Source organism: Crotalus tigris, unplaced genomic scaffold (genome assembly GCF_016545835.1).
Source record: "Crotalus tigris isolate CLP2741 ecotype Arizona unplaced genomic scaffold, ASM1654583v1 scf7180000017641.3106099, whole genome shotgun sequence".
In the NCBI taxonomy this organism is placed as follows: Eukaryota; Metazoa; Chordata; class Lepidosauria; order Squamata; family Viperidae; genus Crotalus; species Crotalus tigris.
Genome location: NW_024096535.1, coordinates 226,478 through 247,560, shown reverse-complemented (window position 1 = coordinate 247,560; position 21,083 = coordinate 226,478). Strand labels below are relative to the sequence as shown.

Sequence of the window (21,083 nt, the reverse complement as noted above, 5' to 3'; positions counted from 1 at the left end):
ATCTCATGCTGGACAGCTACATCAAAACGATACATTAAAAAACCCTACAAACACATTTATTTGTTTTATATTTCAGAAAATTATACAGTAAATCTTGTGTGTAAATATAATTAGCTCTGAACTGAAAGCAGCTATCAGAAAAGACCCATGGGACAAAAATCAGGACTAATGTTAACTTGAAGTTGATCAAACTATAATTTAAACCAAGGAACAAACACAGAAGTAAACAGATTCAAGAAAATATTGTCTCACCAATAACAATCTTTTTAGTATTCTTCCTCCCGTGGAGAAAGTGTAGTTTGGGGCATTCTCCTGGCCAATTGCTTTGTGAGAAAGTATTTATATAATACTATTCCATGGGGTCGCGATGGGTCGGACACGACTTCGCAACTAACAACAACAAAAAATCTTGCTAAAAACCATCAGGTTTATTTCCTTTTAAAAACATATTAAAACGTGATGGTAAATATTTTTGCCAGGGTGCCAATAAATGTGAAGGAAAGGCTTTATTTTCCCTTCCCCTTTTATACTGTTGACAATAAAGCCTTGGTACTTTGCAAACAGTGATTAAAAAACACTCTCAGCTGACACGAAGAAAATGTGCAGTGTAGGGGACATAATGCAGATGACTATGGGTTGAGACAGATGGTTTAAAATGTTCCCAGCAAACTATAATTTAATGAAAATGTACTCTCCCATTCCCAGTTTACCCCTACAGTATTTACTTCTAAGAACTTTGGTTGATGATTGCAAGCATTATATTTCAAACAAGTTACATTAGGATCTCTGAAAGTCAGTCTGAGAAGCACATCAAGAGATGTTGCCAGAGCAACTAAAGAGTATTGGGCAAGATGGAACATTCGTCTGATTTAATTTTAATACAAACTGTTTACCAGTGATAAGCATGCAGCACTGCTTTCTCATGTTTGTCATGAAAGCATTCCCAAAAAGGCTAACAATGCTTGAACAAAGGCCATGGCCTATGTCCCAAAGTTTATCAGAAGGGGATTCTTAACCTAACTTTAGATAAAGATTGTCTCTGGTTTCATTTATACATAATCCCCCACTGCTGCAAAACAATTCGCCCAGTAAGCTATAATACCGTTATGGAATGATGGATGATCTGTTCCTTAGTAGATATTCATGGTTTACTATAGTTCAGACATGGCAGGATTTTGAATAGCAATAGCACTTAGACTTACATACCACTTCCTAATGCTTTACAGCCCTCTCTAAACAGTTTACAGAGTCAGCACATTGCCTCCAACAATCTGGGTCCTCATTTTGCAAACCTTGGAAGGATGGAAGGCTGAGTCAACCTTGAGCCGGTGAGGATCGAACTGCCAAACTGCAGGCAGGCAGCCGGCAATCAGCAGAACTAGCCTGCAGTACTGCCTTCTAACCATGCTATTCTTCTTCAGAAAATGAATGTATTAAGTGGAAAAACAAAAATGTGTTTTAATGTTAAAGCCTGTTTATATAGCTTACATATTGCAATGGGGAATAATGTAGGCTGTTTGATAATAGCCTGAGGCATCCCAATAACAGGGAAAATATGTACTCTCTCGTCTGGAATAGCTAAGGAGGACTTAAAAGTGTTGAACTCATGGTCTGGGAATAAGATGTAGACAATGTCAAGTAAAAAGAGCCATGAATGCACTATGGTTGGCTGAGAATGGGGAAAGGCCCTACCGTGCTTTAGCATTAAGTTAGGTAAACAAATCACTTTATAGATCAGTATGTGTAAAATATGACCCATTTCAGAATTAGTTAAACAACATATTATTATATACTATATATACTTATTATATTGTTGTCATTATTACAGAATTAATTTGATAGCTATAATGTCTGGAGTTCTGATTTTGCTTTCCTAACATAATCTGAGAGGAAAGTTGGAAGAGACATGATGGTTTGTTTGCATGTTGTCTGATAGAAAATATAGTAAACAATGTTTCTTCACTTTTCTTGCATGAACAAAAAGATTGAAGAGCACTTAGTATAGTTGTACAAAACCTTTGAGGACCAGAGTGTCTTATGAAATGAATCACACTAAATACTAAGCGTAGTATTAAGCTTGCATCTTGGGATTCAGCAAGTTCTAAGATAACTTTCTCCTCTTTTGATTGTAATATTACAGAAATGCAGTGGTATAGTGTTAATCTAATTTAAAATATATATAACTAAATGATAGGCAACGACCATTTTTAGATGATAGAAATGAACAACCCTGTTTACACTCTGCAAAAGAACCCACAAGGCATGGTTTCCTACATTGCTTTCAAAATAGGTTATTGTCTCAAACACTACTGTTTATTTTGCTTGAAGCATTTTAATTTTTCCTAGACCAGTCATATTATTTAATCAACTGCATTGTGGAGGCAGAAAACTTCTTCAACTAAGTTGATGGCTACCATGGTCTCTTATATCTTATAGAGTGAGCAATCCTACTCTTACATAATGATTAAAACATTTGTCTAGCACAGAGCGTTGCTGGGTAAAAAAGAAAGCTTTCTTTAAAAAATTACATTCCCTGCCCTTTCATCACCCCATCCACCCACTCTGTATCTATTTCTTCTTCACTTAATAAGTCAATTGGTGTGCCATTTTGTCATTTCTCCAGGCACTTGAAGTAATTTCCATACTTGGAGCTAATTTCTGCTGGTTTTGGTTTCTCAAATTAGTTGAGTGGTATATTGTTTCACCTCTTTTGCAAATGCTTGAGGTAACTGAGGCAAAGCAGATAGCTCAAGAAAAGAAAAATGGTAATTAAAATGCTGTTCAATTTCAAATCAGATATATTCTACATACCAGACAAGTATCATAACAATTGCATTATTTTGCAGGGAGAGTATTAAAAGTAATTCTGAAAGAATATTAAGAGACCAATAAAATGGCAAGCAAGACATGAAAATGGTAATGGTGTAAACATGTCCTCAGTGTTACATTCTGGCTTTCCAAAACATCTGTATTGTTGGAAATAATTTTACTTGAACTGCAATTTGATGCTGTTACAATACATCGCCATCCCCATTCAGAGATTCATACCAACATAGTCCCAGATTCTAATTGTGAAAAATGAAATCATAATATGATGAATTAGCACAGGTTGAGGCTGTGCCTCACATGGAGGCACCCACATGACCAGACCCATTTCGTTTTACTTTTTTTGTGGTGATCATTAAGTGCATCACTGCTAAGTGAATCACACAGTTGTTAAGTGAATCATGTGGTCATTATGTTAAATTACATGGACACCAGCAAAAAACACTGGAAACTAGCAAAAACATTGCAAATCATGTTCATGTGACATGGGATGCTGCAACTAGTTACAAAGGTGAGTCAACTGCCAAGCACCTAAAATGCAGTCATGTGACCTGCGGGGGGGATATACATTTTATGATGGCCAGAAGTATTTTAGAGACCATAAAGTCATTGTAAACTCCAAATGGTTATAAAATGACCAGTTGTAAGTTGAGACAATCTGTACCATTTTACTCCATTTGTTATTAGTAGAGAAGTTCCAATCTGGTAATTTTTATTTAAAAAAAGCAATGTAGGAAATTTAATAACCATTCATATTTACATTTTGTATCATATGGGAAATTTATATACAGCTCCTCTAATTTATGTAATTGTTAATATAAATTGCCAAAAATAAACCCTTTATTAAAAATATAGATATGCCCTGTTTTTAATTATTTGACATAAACATTTCTCTTATAAAAGCTTTTAAATATATATAAAGGTAGTCCTCAAGGATCACTGTAATCGAGCCTGCCCATTACAATTGCATGCCATGATGGCCATTAAGAGAAATGGCCTTACTTAATCATTCCACCCTCTGCTGTCCCTGAGGCAGCCATTAAACAAATCCGAGGGTCATTAAACTCCACCAGATTGGCACAAGCTACTGTATATCCATTCCTGTGTGGATGTGTGCCTGCAGGGGCCCAATCGGGTGGACTAGGTGGGTGGATAAGCAACACAGCATCCCTGAAATTAGGCATAAGGGCAAATGACTGGAGGAATATTGCAGCCACAGTAACTTTGAAACTGGGTCGTAAGTAGCTTTTTGGGACTTTGTTATAACTTTGAACGGTCACTAATATTTGTTCTGAACCAGAATCAAAGTCATTACAGACACTGACCATAGCATTTATCACATACCTACTCATTACATTATTTTTGTTATCACATGTCAAAGCTATCTTTGAAACCCAATGCTCAGCATACAAGAAATACAGATTAACTAACTCGGGAGGTTAACTCCATTTAATTCTAATAGTTGCCTTGTCCCTAAAATAGAGTTTTGTACTCAAAACGGTAAGCTGTATTAAAACCATAAAATAGTCTAGCAAAGAATCTTCAGGTGAGTGAACAAGTCTTCCCTTACAAGACTTGATCATCGTCATCATCATCATCATCATCATCATCATAATGATAATATAGTTGGAAGGGACTTTGGAGGTCATCGAGTCCAACTCCCTACTCAGGCAGGAAACCCTATACCATTTCAGACAAATGGCTGTCCAGTCTCTTCTTAAAAACTTCCAGTATTGGAGCATTCACCACTTCTGGAGGCAGGTTGTTCCACTGGTTAATTGTTCTAACTGTCAGGAAGTTTCTCCTCAGTTCTAGGATGCTTCTCTTCTTGATTAGTTTCCATCCGTTGCTTCTTGTCCTGCCTTCAGGCGCTTTGGAGAATAGCTTGACTCCCTCTTCTTTGTGGCAGCCCCTGAGATATTGGAACACTGCTATTTCTCCTCACTGAGCGAGGAGAAAAGAATGTTTCAGTATTTAAGTTAGGTAAAATTTCCACATAGTGGTTATGTATACATCTTTTCACTGGCAAAATATAAAGATTGGCAGGAAATGTTTATTTTAATATTCTATTTTTCCTAATATGAATTTAGTTACATACATATTTAGGCAATTTATGGAAGTGTTCCCTGATTAGTGCCCCCTGATTACACAGTAATAGGCAATAGCTGTACAGTAACTGTACAGTAGGAAAAAATTCAATTCCTTAACTTCCTTTAAGAAACAGCTTCTTCCTGTAACCTAAATAAATTATTATAGTCTTGCACATTATGCTTCATTCTGGTGTTTAAAAGATTGATGTTATACTGAATTTTAGAAATACATTCTTGAACTATCAAAATAAACATTTTAAAAACTATTGTCGTCAAGCAGCATTTAATACTGAAGCAAGAAGTCAAAAATGATTAAACATTAACCACAAAATAAATACAGTATGAAAATAAAACTTCAGGAGATGTTTAAGCAATACAAAACGGATAAGGAAAAGTTTTATCAGACCTTCTATTGTACGACAAAGCTGACCTTACAAAAGTTTTGGAAACTTGAATGAAAACCCCTCTGACAGGACAGTGTAGGTGCTTACTTGTTTGATAAATGTATATGCTCATTAGAATAAGTTCCGCTTAGTATAAGAGAATTTAGCCCTAAGTAAATATACCACAGATGAATCTTGTGCATGTATTTTTGTCTCTAAGATCTTACTACGTAGTAGTTATGTGGAGAAAGATAATGAAAAAGTATAATGTTCTCATATCATATAAACACATGGCTTACAATTCTAACAATTCACCTTGACAATATTGGAACATGGTTACATAATTTTTTTCCAAGTGCAAATATTTGTTCTAAATCAGAATCAAAGTAATTACAGTCACTGACATAGCATTTATTACTTATACTTCAAAACTAGGAATTGGATGGAATACATGCCTATGTATTAATATCTCTATCTCTTAAGACCGTGTCTATACTGAGCTCACATGTGATCAAAGCAAGTCTTACAGTTGATGACTCAAACTCAGAACAAAGTTTATAGGGCAGGAGTAAGTGGGACAGACTGGCAGATTGCAGACATGATTGCAGACTCAAATTGTAGGCTTCTGTTTTTCCTCTTATTTAAATCTTCTCGCAGAACTGAAATTCGAACTATACAGAAATTCATTAAATGAAAGCTTCAAGTGAACTAAATTACAGTAGTTCTTGACAGAGAACCACAACTGAGCCTAAAATTTCCAGTGCTAAGCAAAACAATTGTAAAGTGAATTTTGCCCCATTTTACAACTTTTCTTGCCTTACGTGTTAAGTCAGTGGTTCTCAACCTGTGGGTCGGGACCCCATTTGGGGTCGAACGACCATTTCATGGGGGTCGCCAAACAATGCGGTCCGCCATTTTTTCCCCTTTTCCTTAGCTGTGCTACTCCCTTTTATTCTATTGGCTTTTGAAAGCCACTAGAATAGACTCTCTTGAATAGAGTCTAATTCTATTGGCTTTCAAAAGCCAATAGGAATTGTCCAGGCTGTCTCTGCCCTGCTGAGCCCGCCAAAAGTCCCATTCTGCAAACGGTGCTGCACCAGTTGAGTAGTCCTCGACTTACGACCGGTTGAGTAGTCCTCGACTTACAACTGGTTGGGGGTCGCGGCATTAAAAAGGTTGAGAACCACTGTGTTAAGTGAATCTTAACAATGCGATTGTTAAGTTAATAACACGGTTGTTAAGTGAATCTGGCTTCTCCATTGACTTTGCTTATCAGAAGGTTGCAAAAGGTGATCACGTGACCCTGGGACACTGCAACCGACATAAATACATGCCTGTTGCAAAGTATCCAAAGTTTGATCACCTGAACATGGTAGTGCTGCAAAGATCGCAAGTGTGGAAAATGACCATAAGTCACTTTTTTCAGTCCTGTTGCAACTTTGAACAGTCACTAAACAAATGGTTGTACGTCGAGGTTGTAAGTTTATTATTACATCTGTATAATAATAAACCTTTATACCAAACATGGGGAATGGGAATGGTATGATGTTCATATTGTAATACTGATTTACAAGATTTATATTGACAAGTAGCTTATAAAATACTAAGTCTGTGTAACTTACGAACATTGATTGATTGATTGATTTATCATCACTATAGGTGTGCCATCCCAATTCAAAACTCAAGCCAACTATGTCTGTACCAAAATGAATTAAAAAATCAGAATCTTGTTTCAAGATTACTTTTAAGAAATATCTGTAGTAAAAGGATAGCATTTCTCATATTAAAAATAAAAGTAAAAATATGACTCTTGGGAATATCCATATTATTAAAACAGTGATCACCAAGAGAATGCTTTAAGAGAATAAAATTTAATTAATCAACCAAGCTTTCGTCAAAATACATTTGACATCGTCAGGGTTAAAAGGGAAGTATAGGTCCCTATACTTGCCTTTTAACCCTGATGATGTCAAATGTATTTTGATGAAAGCTTGGTTGATTAATTAAATTTTATTCTCTTAAAGCATTTTCTTGGTGATCACTGTTTTAATAGTATATATATATACATATACATAATTTTAATGAAATGATAATGATATCATAAAGAAAGACTTACCTGTGGGCAGGTAAATGGTGATATTGTTGCAGAAATCTGTGTAGCAGCATTCGGTCCTGGTTACGTTCTTTGAACTGTGGCAGAAGATCTGTGCCTTCAGCTGCGGTAGGGAAACACATGCCTTTATTACTTCTTGCCGACCATTCGTTAGCATGACAGAAGTCCAACATGCTCCCTCTGTTTCACAAGTGAAGTTTGTTTTTTCACACAACTGGCACACACATGTTAAGCCTGAAATGATAATTAAGTCTTTGGTAGACAACAATGCCAAACAAGACATAGAACATTCCCAACCTAGTCCACATTACTTGAGGCTAATGGCACTTGGAGAGAGTTGTCTGAAAAAGGAAGAGTACGGAGAAATCATTTAGTTTTTTAAACAGATGTAATATACAGGTAGTCCTTGATTTACAAATGGCTCATTTAGTGACCATTCAAAGTTATAATGGCACGGAAAAAAGTGACTTATGACCATTTTTCACCTTTGCAGCATTCCTATGATTGTGTGATCAAAATTCAGATGCTTGGCAACTGGTTCATATCTTTGATTGTTGCTGTGTCCCAAGATCATGTGATCACTTTTTGTGACCTTCTGACAACCAAAGTTCAGTGGGGAAGCCAGATTCCTTTAACAACCAGGTTATTAACTTATCAATTGCAGTGATTCACTTAACAACTGAGGCAAGAAAGGTCGTAAAATGGGGCAAAACTCACTTAACGAATGTCTCACTTAACAACAGAAATTTTGGGCTCAGTTGTGGTCGTAAGTCAAGGACTACCTATATGTTAAATAACATGTTTTTATACAGTGCCTTTGAGGGAGATGCAATTGATCCTACCATCATAAATCCTAAATTAAAACCATGAATCCAAAGCAAGATTTCATCTAGATCAGGGGTAGGCAACCTTGGCTCTTTTATGACTCGTGGACTTCAACTCCCAGAATTCCTGAGCCAGCACAGGAATTGAAGTCCACAAGTTATAAAAGAGCCAAGGTTGCCTACCCCTGATCTAGACCATGGGTATCCAAACTTTTGGCTTGCCTGGGCCACACTGAGTGAAGGGGAATTGTCTTGGGCCTCACATAAAGTATATAATACAGTTAACATATATAAATCATATAATAATGTTAAAAGTTTACAATCTTGTGAGACCGCATTATTAGCTGTCCAAAGAGACATGTGGTCCGTGGGCTGGACATGCCTGATTTAAACCAAAAGATGGGGATGATGAGGAAAGCTATATTGATTTTAAGAGACAATATACAATTAAGCAACCATCAGTGTCTCAGAGTTTGAAAGCTCCATCTGCATCGGATCTGCTCCCGATGCTCAGGTTTGTTCTTATACAAAGAACTTTTGAGAGCTGATGGAAGCCAAACTATATATTTAGCAGGCAGTTATGGCAATAACCTCCATACACATATTTAAATCACCACTGAAGATCCTATCCATTATCTTAACACGGGAATGGAACAAACTTTAATCCCTTACCCAAAAGATATTCTTCAAAAAGCAACTGGACCTTCTTGGATTTTTTTCTCAAAAATGTTTCTTCAGTTCTGAAGAAGCTTCTTGGATGAAAAGCGAAGCAAAACATTTTCAAAGGAAAAATCCAAAAAAGTCCAATTGCCTTTGAAAAGTATCTTTGGGATAACTATGATCTAGATCAGGGGTCTTCAAACTTGACCTTTTTATGATTTGTGGACTTCAACTGGCTGGCTGAGGAATTCTGGGAGTTGAAATCCACAAATCATAAAAGGGCCAGGTTTGAAGACCCCTGATCTAGATGATTGAGAATCTCCACAGATATTTAATCCCTTTCCCAATGCAATTTCCCAATCTTCATCTGCATTGAGAAAATGATCTATGTTTATATTGCAAAGAGATCGATTCTGGTGTACCTACACTTATTCTACAGGAACATGTAGGATAGTCTGTGGGTTTTTTTATGTTTTTTGCATTGTGAGCCACCTAGAATCAAAAGGTTGAGATGGGAGGGGCTATATAAATTCAGTCAAGCAAGCAAAAAAAAAAAATGGAAATGTAGCTGTTGAAGTAGCATTCAGCCTGCCCCGTGGATATATGGATTTTTGAAATATTTTTGAGGATTTCCCTTTAACAAAATATAGCACAACAATAGTATACTTCCATGAAATACAATTAAAAGTATTCTAGTAAAATTCAAGCCTCACTAAACTACAATAATCTTGTGCACAGCCTTTTTTTTCCCAATGATTTTATGTCACAAGAAAGACATGCCAGATTGGTAAACGCAGGGAAAGAGTATGTTCTGGTGAAGGCAAGTCTCATTTCTCACTTTTTACAAATTGAATCCTTAGAAATAAGTCACTCAACTTGTCTTATTTATTTCTTCATTGAACAGTTGTATACTATCTAATTCCATATTTGTGGCTGGTTAATCAGCTTAAAAAAACTCCATTATTGAATGGTATCTGTCGAGAAACTTCCTAATATTTGCATCGGTCTATTATACAATTTTTTAAAAAAAGACAGAAATAAAAAAGAAAAAAGTACAAGAAAGAAAAAGAGGGCAAGGAAACAATTCCATTTCTTATGTACACTATTAAACTTAGACTTTATAACGACAATGACAATAAAACCATTGGGGCATCTATTTGAAGCAGAAGTGATGTGTGAACATTTCTCTGTATCTCTGCCAAGTGCTATATTGCTAGAATTACATTTTGCATTATGTATTAGTTGTGTCGTGACACAGAAAATATCTCTTAAATCTTACCAAACAAAATCATACATGTATAAGCACATTTGAAGATATTACTTCTGCCTGCTGAAAACTGGTTATTTATTCTTTGTCAGCACACAGATTCAAAAGTCCTTTGGGAAAAGAAACAAAATTATCTGATCTGTCCTTTTTAATGGAACTATTTCAAATTTAGTCGATGTATATTTTCAATATATTCCCCATTATTATATGTGCTCTTTATATTTAAACCATTTTTATAACACAAGCCTATTTTCCTAAAAGCATATAATTTTCCACAGTTATTTAGTACCACGAAGTTTAGGTTTTTCTTGTGTCAAAAGTTCTCTGAAACTATTACTTATGCAGTGCTACAGAGGTAACATTTTTTTCGGTTAGTCATGATTAACAAATAAAATTACTCAGAGATTTTTAACAGCAAGAGCCAGTTTTAGAACATGAATTTCTGCATTTATGAGAAATGGGATTGACCACACATTACACCAAGGCCCAAGTGGAATTCCCACCAAATATCATTTGCTGATACTTTGAAAATGTATTGGGAGATGACTTTCATAGACATCTTAATGGAACTTTTGCCTGTACAATCTTTGGATTGTTGCTAGGGAAGTCATAATTTTGCTCCAACCATTAATGAGGAAGAGGCTTGGGACACAACACAATTCAGATTTTACAAGTTATTTGTTATCACAAAGCCAAGGCCTATCTGACTTAAAATACCATGAGTTTCTATGTTTTTCTTATGATTAAATTTCTTAATTATCTTCATTTCGGTTGCATTAAGAAGCAACAGACTTGATGGAAATATCTAATTCAATACCTAAGTGCAATGCTACCTGATGCAAACTTTAGAACTATTTTTCTGTTTTATAGCCGCTGCCACCGCCTCCTCCTCTTCCTCCTCTTCCTCCTCTTCCTCCTCCTCCTCCTCCTCCTCCTCCTCCTCCTCCTCCTTCTCCTTCCAAGAAATTCCCCAAATTATGGGAAAGCCTAATTCTTGGTAGCCTGACAAAACAATGATTCCCTGAAAAATACTACATTAAATGACTATTGCCCTTTTCCAGGCATTGTTAACTTATTTTCTCTCTTCTTCCACTGGCTTGTGATTATTCCTTTGGGGCTGCATTGCTTCCCTCTCCATGTTACTTAAACCCACTCTTCAGTAGTCGTCTCCTATCTGCTTCTGAAGTAGATTACAGCTAGAAAGCAACTCCTGCTTTTCTCTCCCGCTTCCCCATTGTCCTCTGTGAGCGTAATCTGCCACAGTTTGGTCACCCTACCACATTATAAATAAAACCACACGACTTTAGTAGGACTAGAGAATATTTAAATAATTGTGCACTTTGCACTGAAAAAAAAAACTAGACTTAACCACTGTGCTAAGCCATGTGGTGTAAAGTATGTAAGTTAACCATTACAGTATGTGTTTGGGATAGTAAAGCATTATTTGAAATCACTTTTGCCACTAGGCTTAATGTGATATGCAAACTCTGACCCTTGCCTTTAACCAGGTCACAGAACTGCAATGCAGGAGCAGCTAAGAGAGAAAGCAAGCCAACAACCGGTCACCTCAAGGACCTTTCTCATCTGCAAGAGTGAATAGGTGCCTTGGTTCACATGTCACATGAAGGCATGGTTACCTGTTTCATGTTTGATATTAAACTAAGGAGTAGGGTCTTAGTTTGACCATAGGCTAAGGAAAAGATATTCCCAAATGGGTTTTAGTATGTATGAAGCTAGGATTTCTTGCTTCTTGAAACAAGCCACAGTTTAGCAATGAAATTTGTGCTAGCATTTACAGATGAGCAGAGAGCTATGTTCCACTCCAAAAATAACAGAATATAGATTTATCACAAAAGACAGCCTTGTAACAATTCTTAAACTAAAAAGTGATCTTAATAACAAAAAAAATCTTTCTGTTTTTGCCCAGAAAGCTTGCTGATAAGCTTAATGGACTTTGAAACAACATTTCAACATAACTCAACTAGGAACATGTACTTGTTTACTGAATATTTCTATAGTATATTTTACTGCTTGGAAAACATTTATAGTCACTTAACTTTTTCCATGAAGAAGTGACTCATGCTTGTTCCCACATCATGTGCCATTCAATATCCCTTCAGCATAATTTCTATGCTATGCCTAAAAGGTCAATTAAATTACAAAATATGATTGCAGAAATTATTTCAATTCTATATTTCTCAAAAATATTTTAGATGTTCTTCATCAGAAATTGAATGGGATACCATGTACCCCTACTTAGAAATCTCTATGGTTTCTACAATTGATTTGCAAGTAGTGGGACATAGTAATAATCATGACGTAGTGGCAACTAGCCAACCTTATCTGATCTCAACAAGCTAAGAATAGTCATAGTTGGTTGGTATTTGGTTGGGATATGGCTAGGAAATCCCAAGATTGTAGACTGGTCCAGGAAACTGAAAAAATCCCAAAAGAAGACCATGGTAATGTTGATTGAAAATCGCATGGCATATTCATGTAGGAATCAATTCAGCTCAGTTGAGTCTTTCTAGCAATTCAAATATGTAAAAAAATGGCAATGATTAAAAATTGATGAATGATGATTAAGCTTTGTTTAATTTTAAAACTTATATTTCTCACTGGTATTTCGAGCAAAGAGGAATGGGGATAGGACTACCATTTTGTTTGTCTCTTTCTGAATCCCTTTTCTTCTATTTTCTTTCCCGGCTGGACTTTACAAAACTATGTTTTGTATAGCAGTTTATCAGTGAGACCAAGAGAGCCCTCAAATTATCCTATTGTACTTCTGTCATCTATCTATTTATCTGTCTGTCTATCTCATCCTGAATCAATCCACTGAAGGATGAAGGCTTCTTAATTTAATAATATAATGTACTACTGTAGTCTAGTGTAGGTTACTAGAAAGTATTTTTCAACTATCCAACTAGGGCTAAAAAGAAAGGAATGGCCAAAAGTTACCCAGCTAGCAACTTCCAAGTTTAATACAGGGTAAGAACCCTGAACCTTCCTTCTTTTTATTAATTGTTTGGTAATATTTAACCGAAAAGATACAAATTGTTACAGAACCCCAAACAAAAACCCTGATTTGAAACATATATAAAATATTTAGTATAAGAAAATTTAATAACACACACACCCTTGGTGGATTTTTAAAATCACGGATTTTCATTCTTCCTGAAACCAACTGTGAAACAAGACCTAAATGTTACTAACCAATATTTATTTTAGCATGTGGTAGTAGCAAAAGATGAGCTTGCTCTTTTGCCCTAGAAATGTGTTTTTCTTTTAGCAATTAAAAGAGCAATTTTGCCATATGACAAGGTTATATGATAATTATGGAAAAGTTCAGTACGTTCCTACTCTATTTGGTTAAAGTTTTGCATATATAACAGGAGAGGTTCAGAATATGAATTGCTAACTGGCTTATGCGGCAGTGGGAGAGAGGTGGCTATGTTCCTCATAACCTACTTGAGAGTTTCCCCATTCACCTCTGATTACAAAATGAAAGTAGAACAAAATGCTGAATGCCTATAGTTTGGCTCAGTAGAATATTTTTACCATCTTATATATCAGGGGTGTCAAACTTAATTTCATTGAGGGCCACATCAGCATTGCGGTTGCCCTCGGGGGGCTGAGTGGGTGCGGCCTACTGGATGGATGTGGATGGAGTGGGTGTGGCCTACTGGGTGGATGTGGATGGAGTGGGAATGGCCAGTTCTACATCGTTCGCATCAAGGGTGCCTATGGGGGCCTGGGCAGGAGTGGGACAGATTTGAGGGTCTCTGGCAGAAGGGGGTGGGACCGGGGCAAGCACCAAGGCATGGTCCATTTCTTCATTCCTCACAAAGGGTGACACCTCCCCAGCATGCACCCAGGGGGCAGGGCCGACACGGCAGGGGCTGGTTCCTCGCTGTTTCTAAACGGCCTTGTGGAGCTAAGACTGAATATATTTCAACATAGATGGCCACCACAAAATTGTACATTGGCTCCTGGCTGGCCTGGGCCAGGGCCAAGGCAGCAGGGGCCGTTCCTTCACTGTTTCCAGGATGGCTTCGCGGGCCATATCCAGTCCCCAGGCCTTGTGTTTGACATGTCTGCCATATACCTATCATGCTACGAAAGATCAACATAAAACTCCGATTAAAGACCAGGGCAACTAAATTAAAGCCCTAACAGAAGTTGCTCAGACTTTAGGGGCAAACCAGGAGGAGTCAGCAGTAGAGGAAGCCAGCATAAGCTGTTGCATTGTTTTCATTCCCAAACCAGGCATCCTCTTCTCCTTTGCCTCCTTCTCAGAAAGTATAAAGCTGTCTAACCAAACAACAACAATCCAAAAACAGAAACAAAAAACAAGATGAATCAAAGGGAACAATGAATGGCATCTAGAATAGCATAAAAACAACTGAATAAGGTTGCCTGAATTGAAGCTTGTTTCGAAGGAACAGCGAGAACAAATATTAAAAGATGCCAATACTGTATTGTAATATCAAATGTAAGCACCAGCTCATTGCAAGAAACGAACCAACTGATGTTCAACACAGCTGTAGCCATAACTGAATGTTTTGGACGCAAAAATCAATAAATAAGGAAAAAAGCCAAAAGGTGTACCACCAAAATGGAAAATCAGGTTGGAAAATAAGATCAGCATGCTAAGATCAGATGCAAGCAACCTAGAACAAATAAAGCTGAAGAACAAGAAGTCAAAAGCACATATGACCATGAAATATCACCTAGAGACAAGGAAGATCAAGGAAGGATTAGAAATAATAAAGCAGCAAATAACAGCCATAGCCAAGAAAATCAGCAGATACAAAGCTCAAACTGCACATAGAATCTCCATTTCTGTCAAATCAGAAATATTTCAACCAATCCATCAACAGAGAGAGTGCAATGAATAAGTCAATACCTAACAAAGAAGAAACAGTATAATTCTGAGCACAGCTATGACACAACCCAAAGAAATACAAGAATGCACTTTGAATAAAGAAAGTAGAAAAGAGAAAAAAAGAAGCTGAAATGAAAGAACTTGTAATAACAATAAATGGTGGAGAAAAATGAAGATCAAAAATTGGTCAGAATCAAGTGAAGATGAATTTCATAGGTTTTGGTTGAAATACACTCATTCACTGTCAAGCAGTTTCACAGCATACTGCAAGGAGGTGAAATTGAAGATTGGTTAACATCTGGCAAAATCTACCTGATAATGAAGGATCCAACAAAAGGGGCAGCATCAGGCAACTACAGGCCAATTATCTTCTTACCAACAACTTTCAAATTGCTAACTGGCATAGTAGCTGATGTATGGTAGTCCAACAGCATCTCTCTCCATCTGAGTAAAAAGGAAACCACCCAAACAGCAGCGGAACAAAAGATCAGCTCCTAATCGACAACATGATTTTGGAAAACTATGAGATCAACCTGAAATAGCTGAAATTGTTTACAAGAAGCCATTCAACTTACTGCCATGTGACTAGAAAATCAAGTGTTTAGAAATAACAGGAATCAATGGAAACATCAGAAGCTTTGTGCAAAGATTAATAGCGCAATAAAAGATATAATTGCTGGTCAATGGTGATAGTCTGGGAGAAATTAATATCAAGAAATGAATCTTTCAAGGAGATTTACTTACTATCACCACTACTGCTTTTCATTGCATTCATTCCTTTGTCAACAATACCAAAGAAGTCAGGCCATGGCTATCAAACATCAGAAATATCTGTCAGGCTACCCATCTCCTTTAGACAGACAATCTGAAGCTGTATGGAAAAACACCAGCTAAAATGGAACCACTGCTCAGTACTGTCCACATATATAGCCAAGATGTTGCAGTGGAGTTTAGATTGGGCAGATATGCCATCCTGATCATCAGCAAGAGAAAAAAAAAACTACAAGAATCTAGATGCCCTATGGAAATAATATCAAGAATCTGGATGAAGATCACTGCAAATACAACATCAAGCACACTGAAGTCAAGAAAAAGGTTATACTTGAATACATCAAGAGAGTGAAGAAGATCTTAAAGTCCAAAATTCTGTGTAGGAAATACCATCAAGGCAATCAACAACTGGGCAATTCCAGTCATTAGATACACACTGAAATAGTGGATTGGGCTCAAGTGGAAGTAGAAGCCCTGGATAGGAAGACCAGAGAAATAATGACAAGGAATTACGCCCTTCATCCATGCAGCAATGTTGACAGACACTATTACCAAAGAGCATAAGTGGGTGTCAAATGTTACAAGTATACCAGACAGTTGAATAGAAAAAAGGGCATTGGAAGAATATCTGAAGAACAGTGAAGAGGATGCACTGAAAGTAGTATACCATGTAGGCTTAGTGAATCCTCAAACAGACCAAGCTGACCTATAAGAAAAACTAAATGAAGAATAGGAAAGACCTATGACAAGACAAAGTAGCCAATACATTAAAAAAAAACCTTGCAGGCAAAGAAGATAACAAGAAGACTCGGCAATGGCTAAGAGCAGGAAAGTTGAAGAACAGATTCTAGAGAGTAAATTAAAGAGTAAATGCTTGGAGGATTGCCAAAAGATGTGTTCCTGGAAATACTCCTGTGTACCAACATACTAAAAGTTGGATTACCAACATTTCTCAGCTATTAATTAACCTTTAAACTGACTTTTTATTAACAAAAGAAATGGGAAATAGACTGACAAAACAAGATGGAAAATGTGAATTGTATCTTCCACAATAGCTATAGATAAACATTTAGAAGGAGAACTGTCTTATTATCAGTTATTAAACCCCTATATTTCTGGAATATAGACTTGTGAGTCAGACCCATTTAGAAGCAAGCTTATTTTCTAGACTTTATATAACTACTGTCATTTTTTAAAAAATTAGAAACTGAACATTAAGAACAGAGACTAAAAAATATCCCCAATGGATAGTTTACTACCATGGCAGGGACTTTACACACCTCAGTCTATTTTGAGCTTTCCACCCCTCACCCAAACACATATCAAATTAAACCGTATCTGCAAACATACTCCTCCCAAAGAAGTCAGGAATTGTCTTGTCTCAGATTCCTCACTATGGATGTTGTATACGTTAATATTAGCAGGAATTTATACTCATTCACTATGTACATTATGTGACATGCATTCACAACTTTGATTACAGAAACATTAGTTACATCTCATACTTATTATCATGATAAAACCTGAAATCATGGGAGCTGTGAAGGTTGAAAGGCTATAGTCCCACACCCTGGAAAGATTTGGGCAAGCAGAACCTTATGGTGTTACTCAGGCTTCAGGATGTGCAAAACACTGAACTTTTCAGAGATTTCTAATCTGTGTAATCATTTGTCTTTTTTTTTAAAAAAAAGATGTTTGATCACCACCATCTCCTCCAATCCTAAAAAACATTTCAATACTATATCTACCTTGCCATTTGTATAGATTGAAGGATCCCATTTTCTCGAGTATATAAGATCTGTTACCTTGGCATAAGCTTTTAACTATAATTATATTGGGGGGGAGGAAATGCAGCCCTGATTTATAATATTACTATTACCATTACCATTACTGTTACTAAAGATGGTCATTTAAAATTATATACATAGATCATGCACATTGGGCTGATCAAGTTCAAAAACTCATTAAAGATCAATGGCTGGAGCTACAGAATTTACAATGGTTCAGAAGAACCGGGAAATCTTATAAAAACCAAAGCTAAGATTAATCCCAAACTTACTAGAGAACATGACATTAGACAAAGAAGCTGATGCATCCACCAACCAACCCATTCTTCTTGCAGCCTTTCTGAAAATAATACTTGAATACATTTATTCCATGAATTAGGACTGGATTGTCTTTCTGCTATCTATCTGTAAAGGGGAAGAAGAAAAAAACATTTGAGGAGGGCATAGTTAGCCCTCAGAACAAGATGCAAGGCAATGGCCAAAATAATTTGCTTAGGCTGGCAAAATAGTTTAAAGGCCAAATGTGATTATAATTGCAGCAAAGCAATTAGGAACTGTTTTTTGGGTTAAGTAAATAGTAGCCAAGGGATAACCTGAGCAAATCTAGAACTGTGAGGAAACTGTAGAGTTTAACTCTTTCCTCCCCTATCAGAGACTTTTTAAAGACTTCTTTGCATTTTCTGGGAAAAATGTGTTGGCTGATCCCAATGCAGGATTCCTACTGATATACTGTATATTCCAAAGGATTCAGACTGTTTGCATAGTGATTACATCTCAAACCCAAATATCTGTCTACTTGTTTTTCTTTTCCAACTTCATTTCACACCTATTCCAGCATCTTCTCTTTACACTATAGAATTCCTACCCAGAACATTATAAAGTGCATAGCCTTAGTTTCAAAATCACCACCATCTTTTCCAATTCTAAAAAAAAACCTGGTGATCATTTCAATATTACATCTAACATTCCATGTTCCCACGTCAAGATACATGATACTTAAAGTTCCATTCTGAATCTATTTCTTCCCAAGCTGGAAAAGAAAACCCAACAACTTCTTCTTAGGCATTTTCTGCCAATATCCCCAACACATGCTCACTTGCTTTCTTACAGACAGAGACATATAGTAATTACTATCAACTATGTCATTTTGTTTCTTTGTTCAGAAATTAGATATGTAGCACCTCCGCTGCCCCCAACTCATCTCAAACACGGTATGATACATCTATAAACTATATGAAATCAAGCTCAACTAAAAGGAAACACTGCTACCTTTTTACAGTATATACTGACTTGGTACCCACCACTAAGTTTTCTTGTCAGTGAAATGGATGTCTCAGCTTTGTTAGGCTTTAATTTTTTTTCCTCAAACATTTTGAGAGCAATAATAAAACTGGACCAATAATAAATATGGGTACAATGATGAAATCAGATTTTTTAATCATTGTAGTGAAATAGCTGACTGAACAGAAAGTGAAGATGAAAGGGACACTTAACTGGACCAATTCTATTTTTAAATGATTAGAAACAAGGGTTTGGTGTTTGTTTTCCAGTTTGGCTCACTTTGGGAGTCCTCCCCAAAATCATTTTGTTTCTGAGTAGACATGTCTGGGACTGCACTACTGGATTAAATGACCCAACTTGAAAAGGGGACTTACAGCTTGCATATATGTACTCAGAAACAGGTCTCAGAAATTTATTTTGGGGTTGCTCTCACAGGTAAGAGGGCTTGGGACTGATACTCCATGTGTGGCTTTTTGTAAACCCAAATCCCTTTCCAATCATACACCTCTCCCCATTCTCTCTCCTCTGCCCAAATTTCAATACAATTAAGAGGAGCCACAGCTGCAATTTAAGCCAATACCCTACTGTAAACACTGTTTTTAATTGAAGATCAAGCCCTGGAGTAGTCCGAGGTAACAACATGATCCGTCTCTCTAGGAAGCTGCAGCGTCTTTATATGGGTATTGTTTGACATACCTGCAAATCGTGACAGAGAGCCAAAAAGAGACTTGGATCGAGCGGGTGTCACTTCTGCCAAGGGAGCCGCATTTTGAAACGAAGGGCTTGCCCTTTAAAGATACGGTAGGCTTCTCCCTTGAGCGCTTAGTTGTCCTTTACCCTCGCAGCCACACCGTCCAACTGAGATTATATTATAACAAATTCGCCCCAGCGCGGCTCTTCTGTTCTCTCCTACCAGTTATTATTACTTTAAAAAAAAAAAACCGCTTTAACGTTCCTTCTCTGTTATTTATCTATCTGACCCACAGCGGGGTTGCTGTACGGATTGCACGAAGCTTAATTTACGAGGTTATTTATAAGCAACCAAATCCCTCGAACTTCGAAAGCACGCCTTTAGCCTACTCTACGGTTTTGTTTAGCTCGGCAAACGGGCTGAAAAGGCGCAAAAAACCTGTCGGACCGCCACCCCGTGTGATCAGGAAAAATGCTATTTGGATAAGTTTGTTTTTTTTTTTTTTTTTTTACTAGGGACACAGCTTGGAAGGAGGAAGGCAAAGGATTTTCAATCAGGCCAAGACTCCTGTAACCCGAGAGAAACTCCGGTGCCCAGTTCGCCGCTCCCAAGACCCGCTCGGCACCCGCTCGGAGGGGGGAAGCAAGCAAGCACCGCCAAACGCAACCTCCGACCCGCCAGCCAAGCAGGCTCCTGGCGCTCCCTTTACCTGTGCAGAGAGAGGCGCAGGCTGTCAGGACAAGCGCCGCAGCGCCCAGTCCGGAGCGGAGCGCTCGCCTCATGACAGCACATGGGAGAAGTTCTGGCAGGTGGGAAGGAGCGAGTCGGGGGCGCGTGTGGGGCGTAGAGGCCGGGGGAGGCGAGCTTCCCAGAGGCTGGTCTCTCTCTCTCTGTGCCCCCCCCCACCCCTCCCCTCCAGCGGTGCGACGCGGAGCTCTTGCCACCAGCGACTCTCGGCGTTGGAAGAAAGAGGCGGGCATGGAGTTTGTCTCCCGACTCCGCCCTGCCCGGACACACCCCCTGCCCTCGGAGGGCTTGCCCGGGTGAAGAAGCCGCCTGAAGTGCCACTGCCAGCAGGCAGGCGCAATGGCAGGGAAGCACCGCTCTAGGTAGCTCTGGGTAGCGCGCCTTCCTGACAAGTCGCTTTCCAGCCCCCTCGAAGGAAGGGCGCACCGAAGGGCCAGCTGAGCAAAAGGCCAGCGGTGGCCGCAGGGCGTGTGTTTTGTTGCTGTTTGTTTATCGCGGGTAATTGTAGGCGGGGCGGCAGGAGCGCGCCAAAATTACCGCCTGTCAACCCCTCGGCAGTCCTCTCGAGCGCACTTCTTATTCTGAAGGTCCAGTTTTTACATAAAAGCAGATAGAATATATATACTATCTGCTTTTATGTAAAAAACGGCCCTTCAGAATATGTGTGTGTGTGTGTGTGTGTGTATGTGTATGTATACACACACACACAGTGGTGGCCAAGATAGTTGGACTAATTTTATTTGTATACACACACACAC

General features: G+C 37.9%; 1 protein-coding gene across 7 annotated transcripts in view; it reads right to left on the bottom strand.

Annotated features, from left to right (window-relative positions):
• The window catches only part of ACVR1C (activin A receptor type 1C), a 55,252-nt gene extending 34,726 nt beyond the window's left edge, over positions 1-20,526 (bottom strand). Inside the window, exons 1-3 of one of the 7 annotated variants that reach the window (XM_039335387.1) lie at positions 20,288-20,526; positions 17,879-18,011; positions 7,416-7,646 (exon numbers count right to left, since the gene is read on the bottom strand). In XM_039335387.1, coding sequence (XP_039191321.1) covers positions 7,416-7,646; positions 17,879-17,969 — 322 coding nt within the window. In that variant the 5' untranslated portion in view covers positions 17,970-18,011; positions 20,288-20,526. Of the gene's footprint in view, positions 1-7,415; positions 7,647-17,878; positions 18,012-19,583; positions 20,124-20,287 lie in introns of those variants that run through there. The other 6 variants (XM_039335385.1, XM_039335389.1, XM_039335390.1 and 3 more) reach the window with 6 other exon arrangements.
• Between the last annotated feature and the right edge of the window lie 557 nt (positions 20,527-21,083).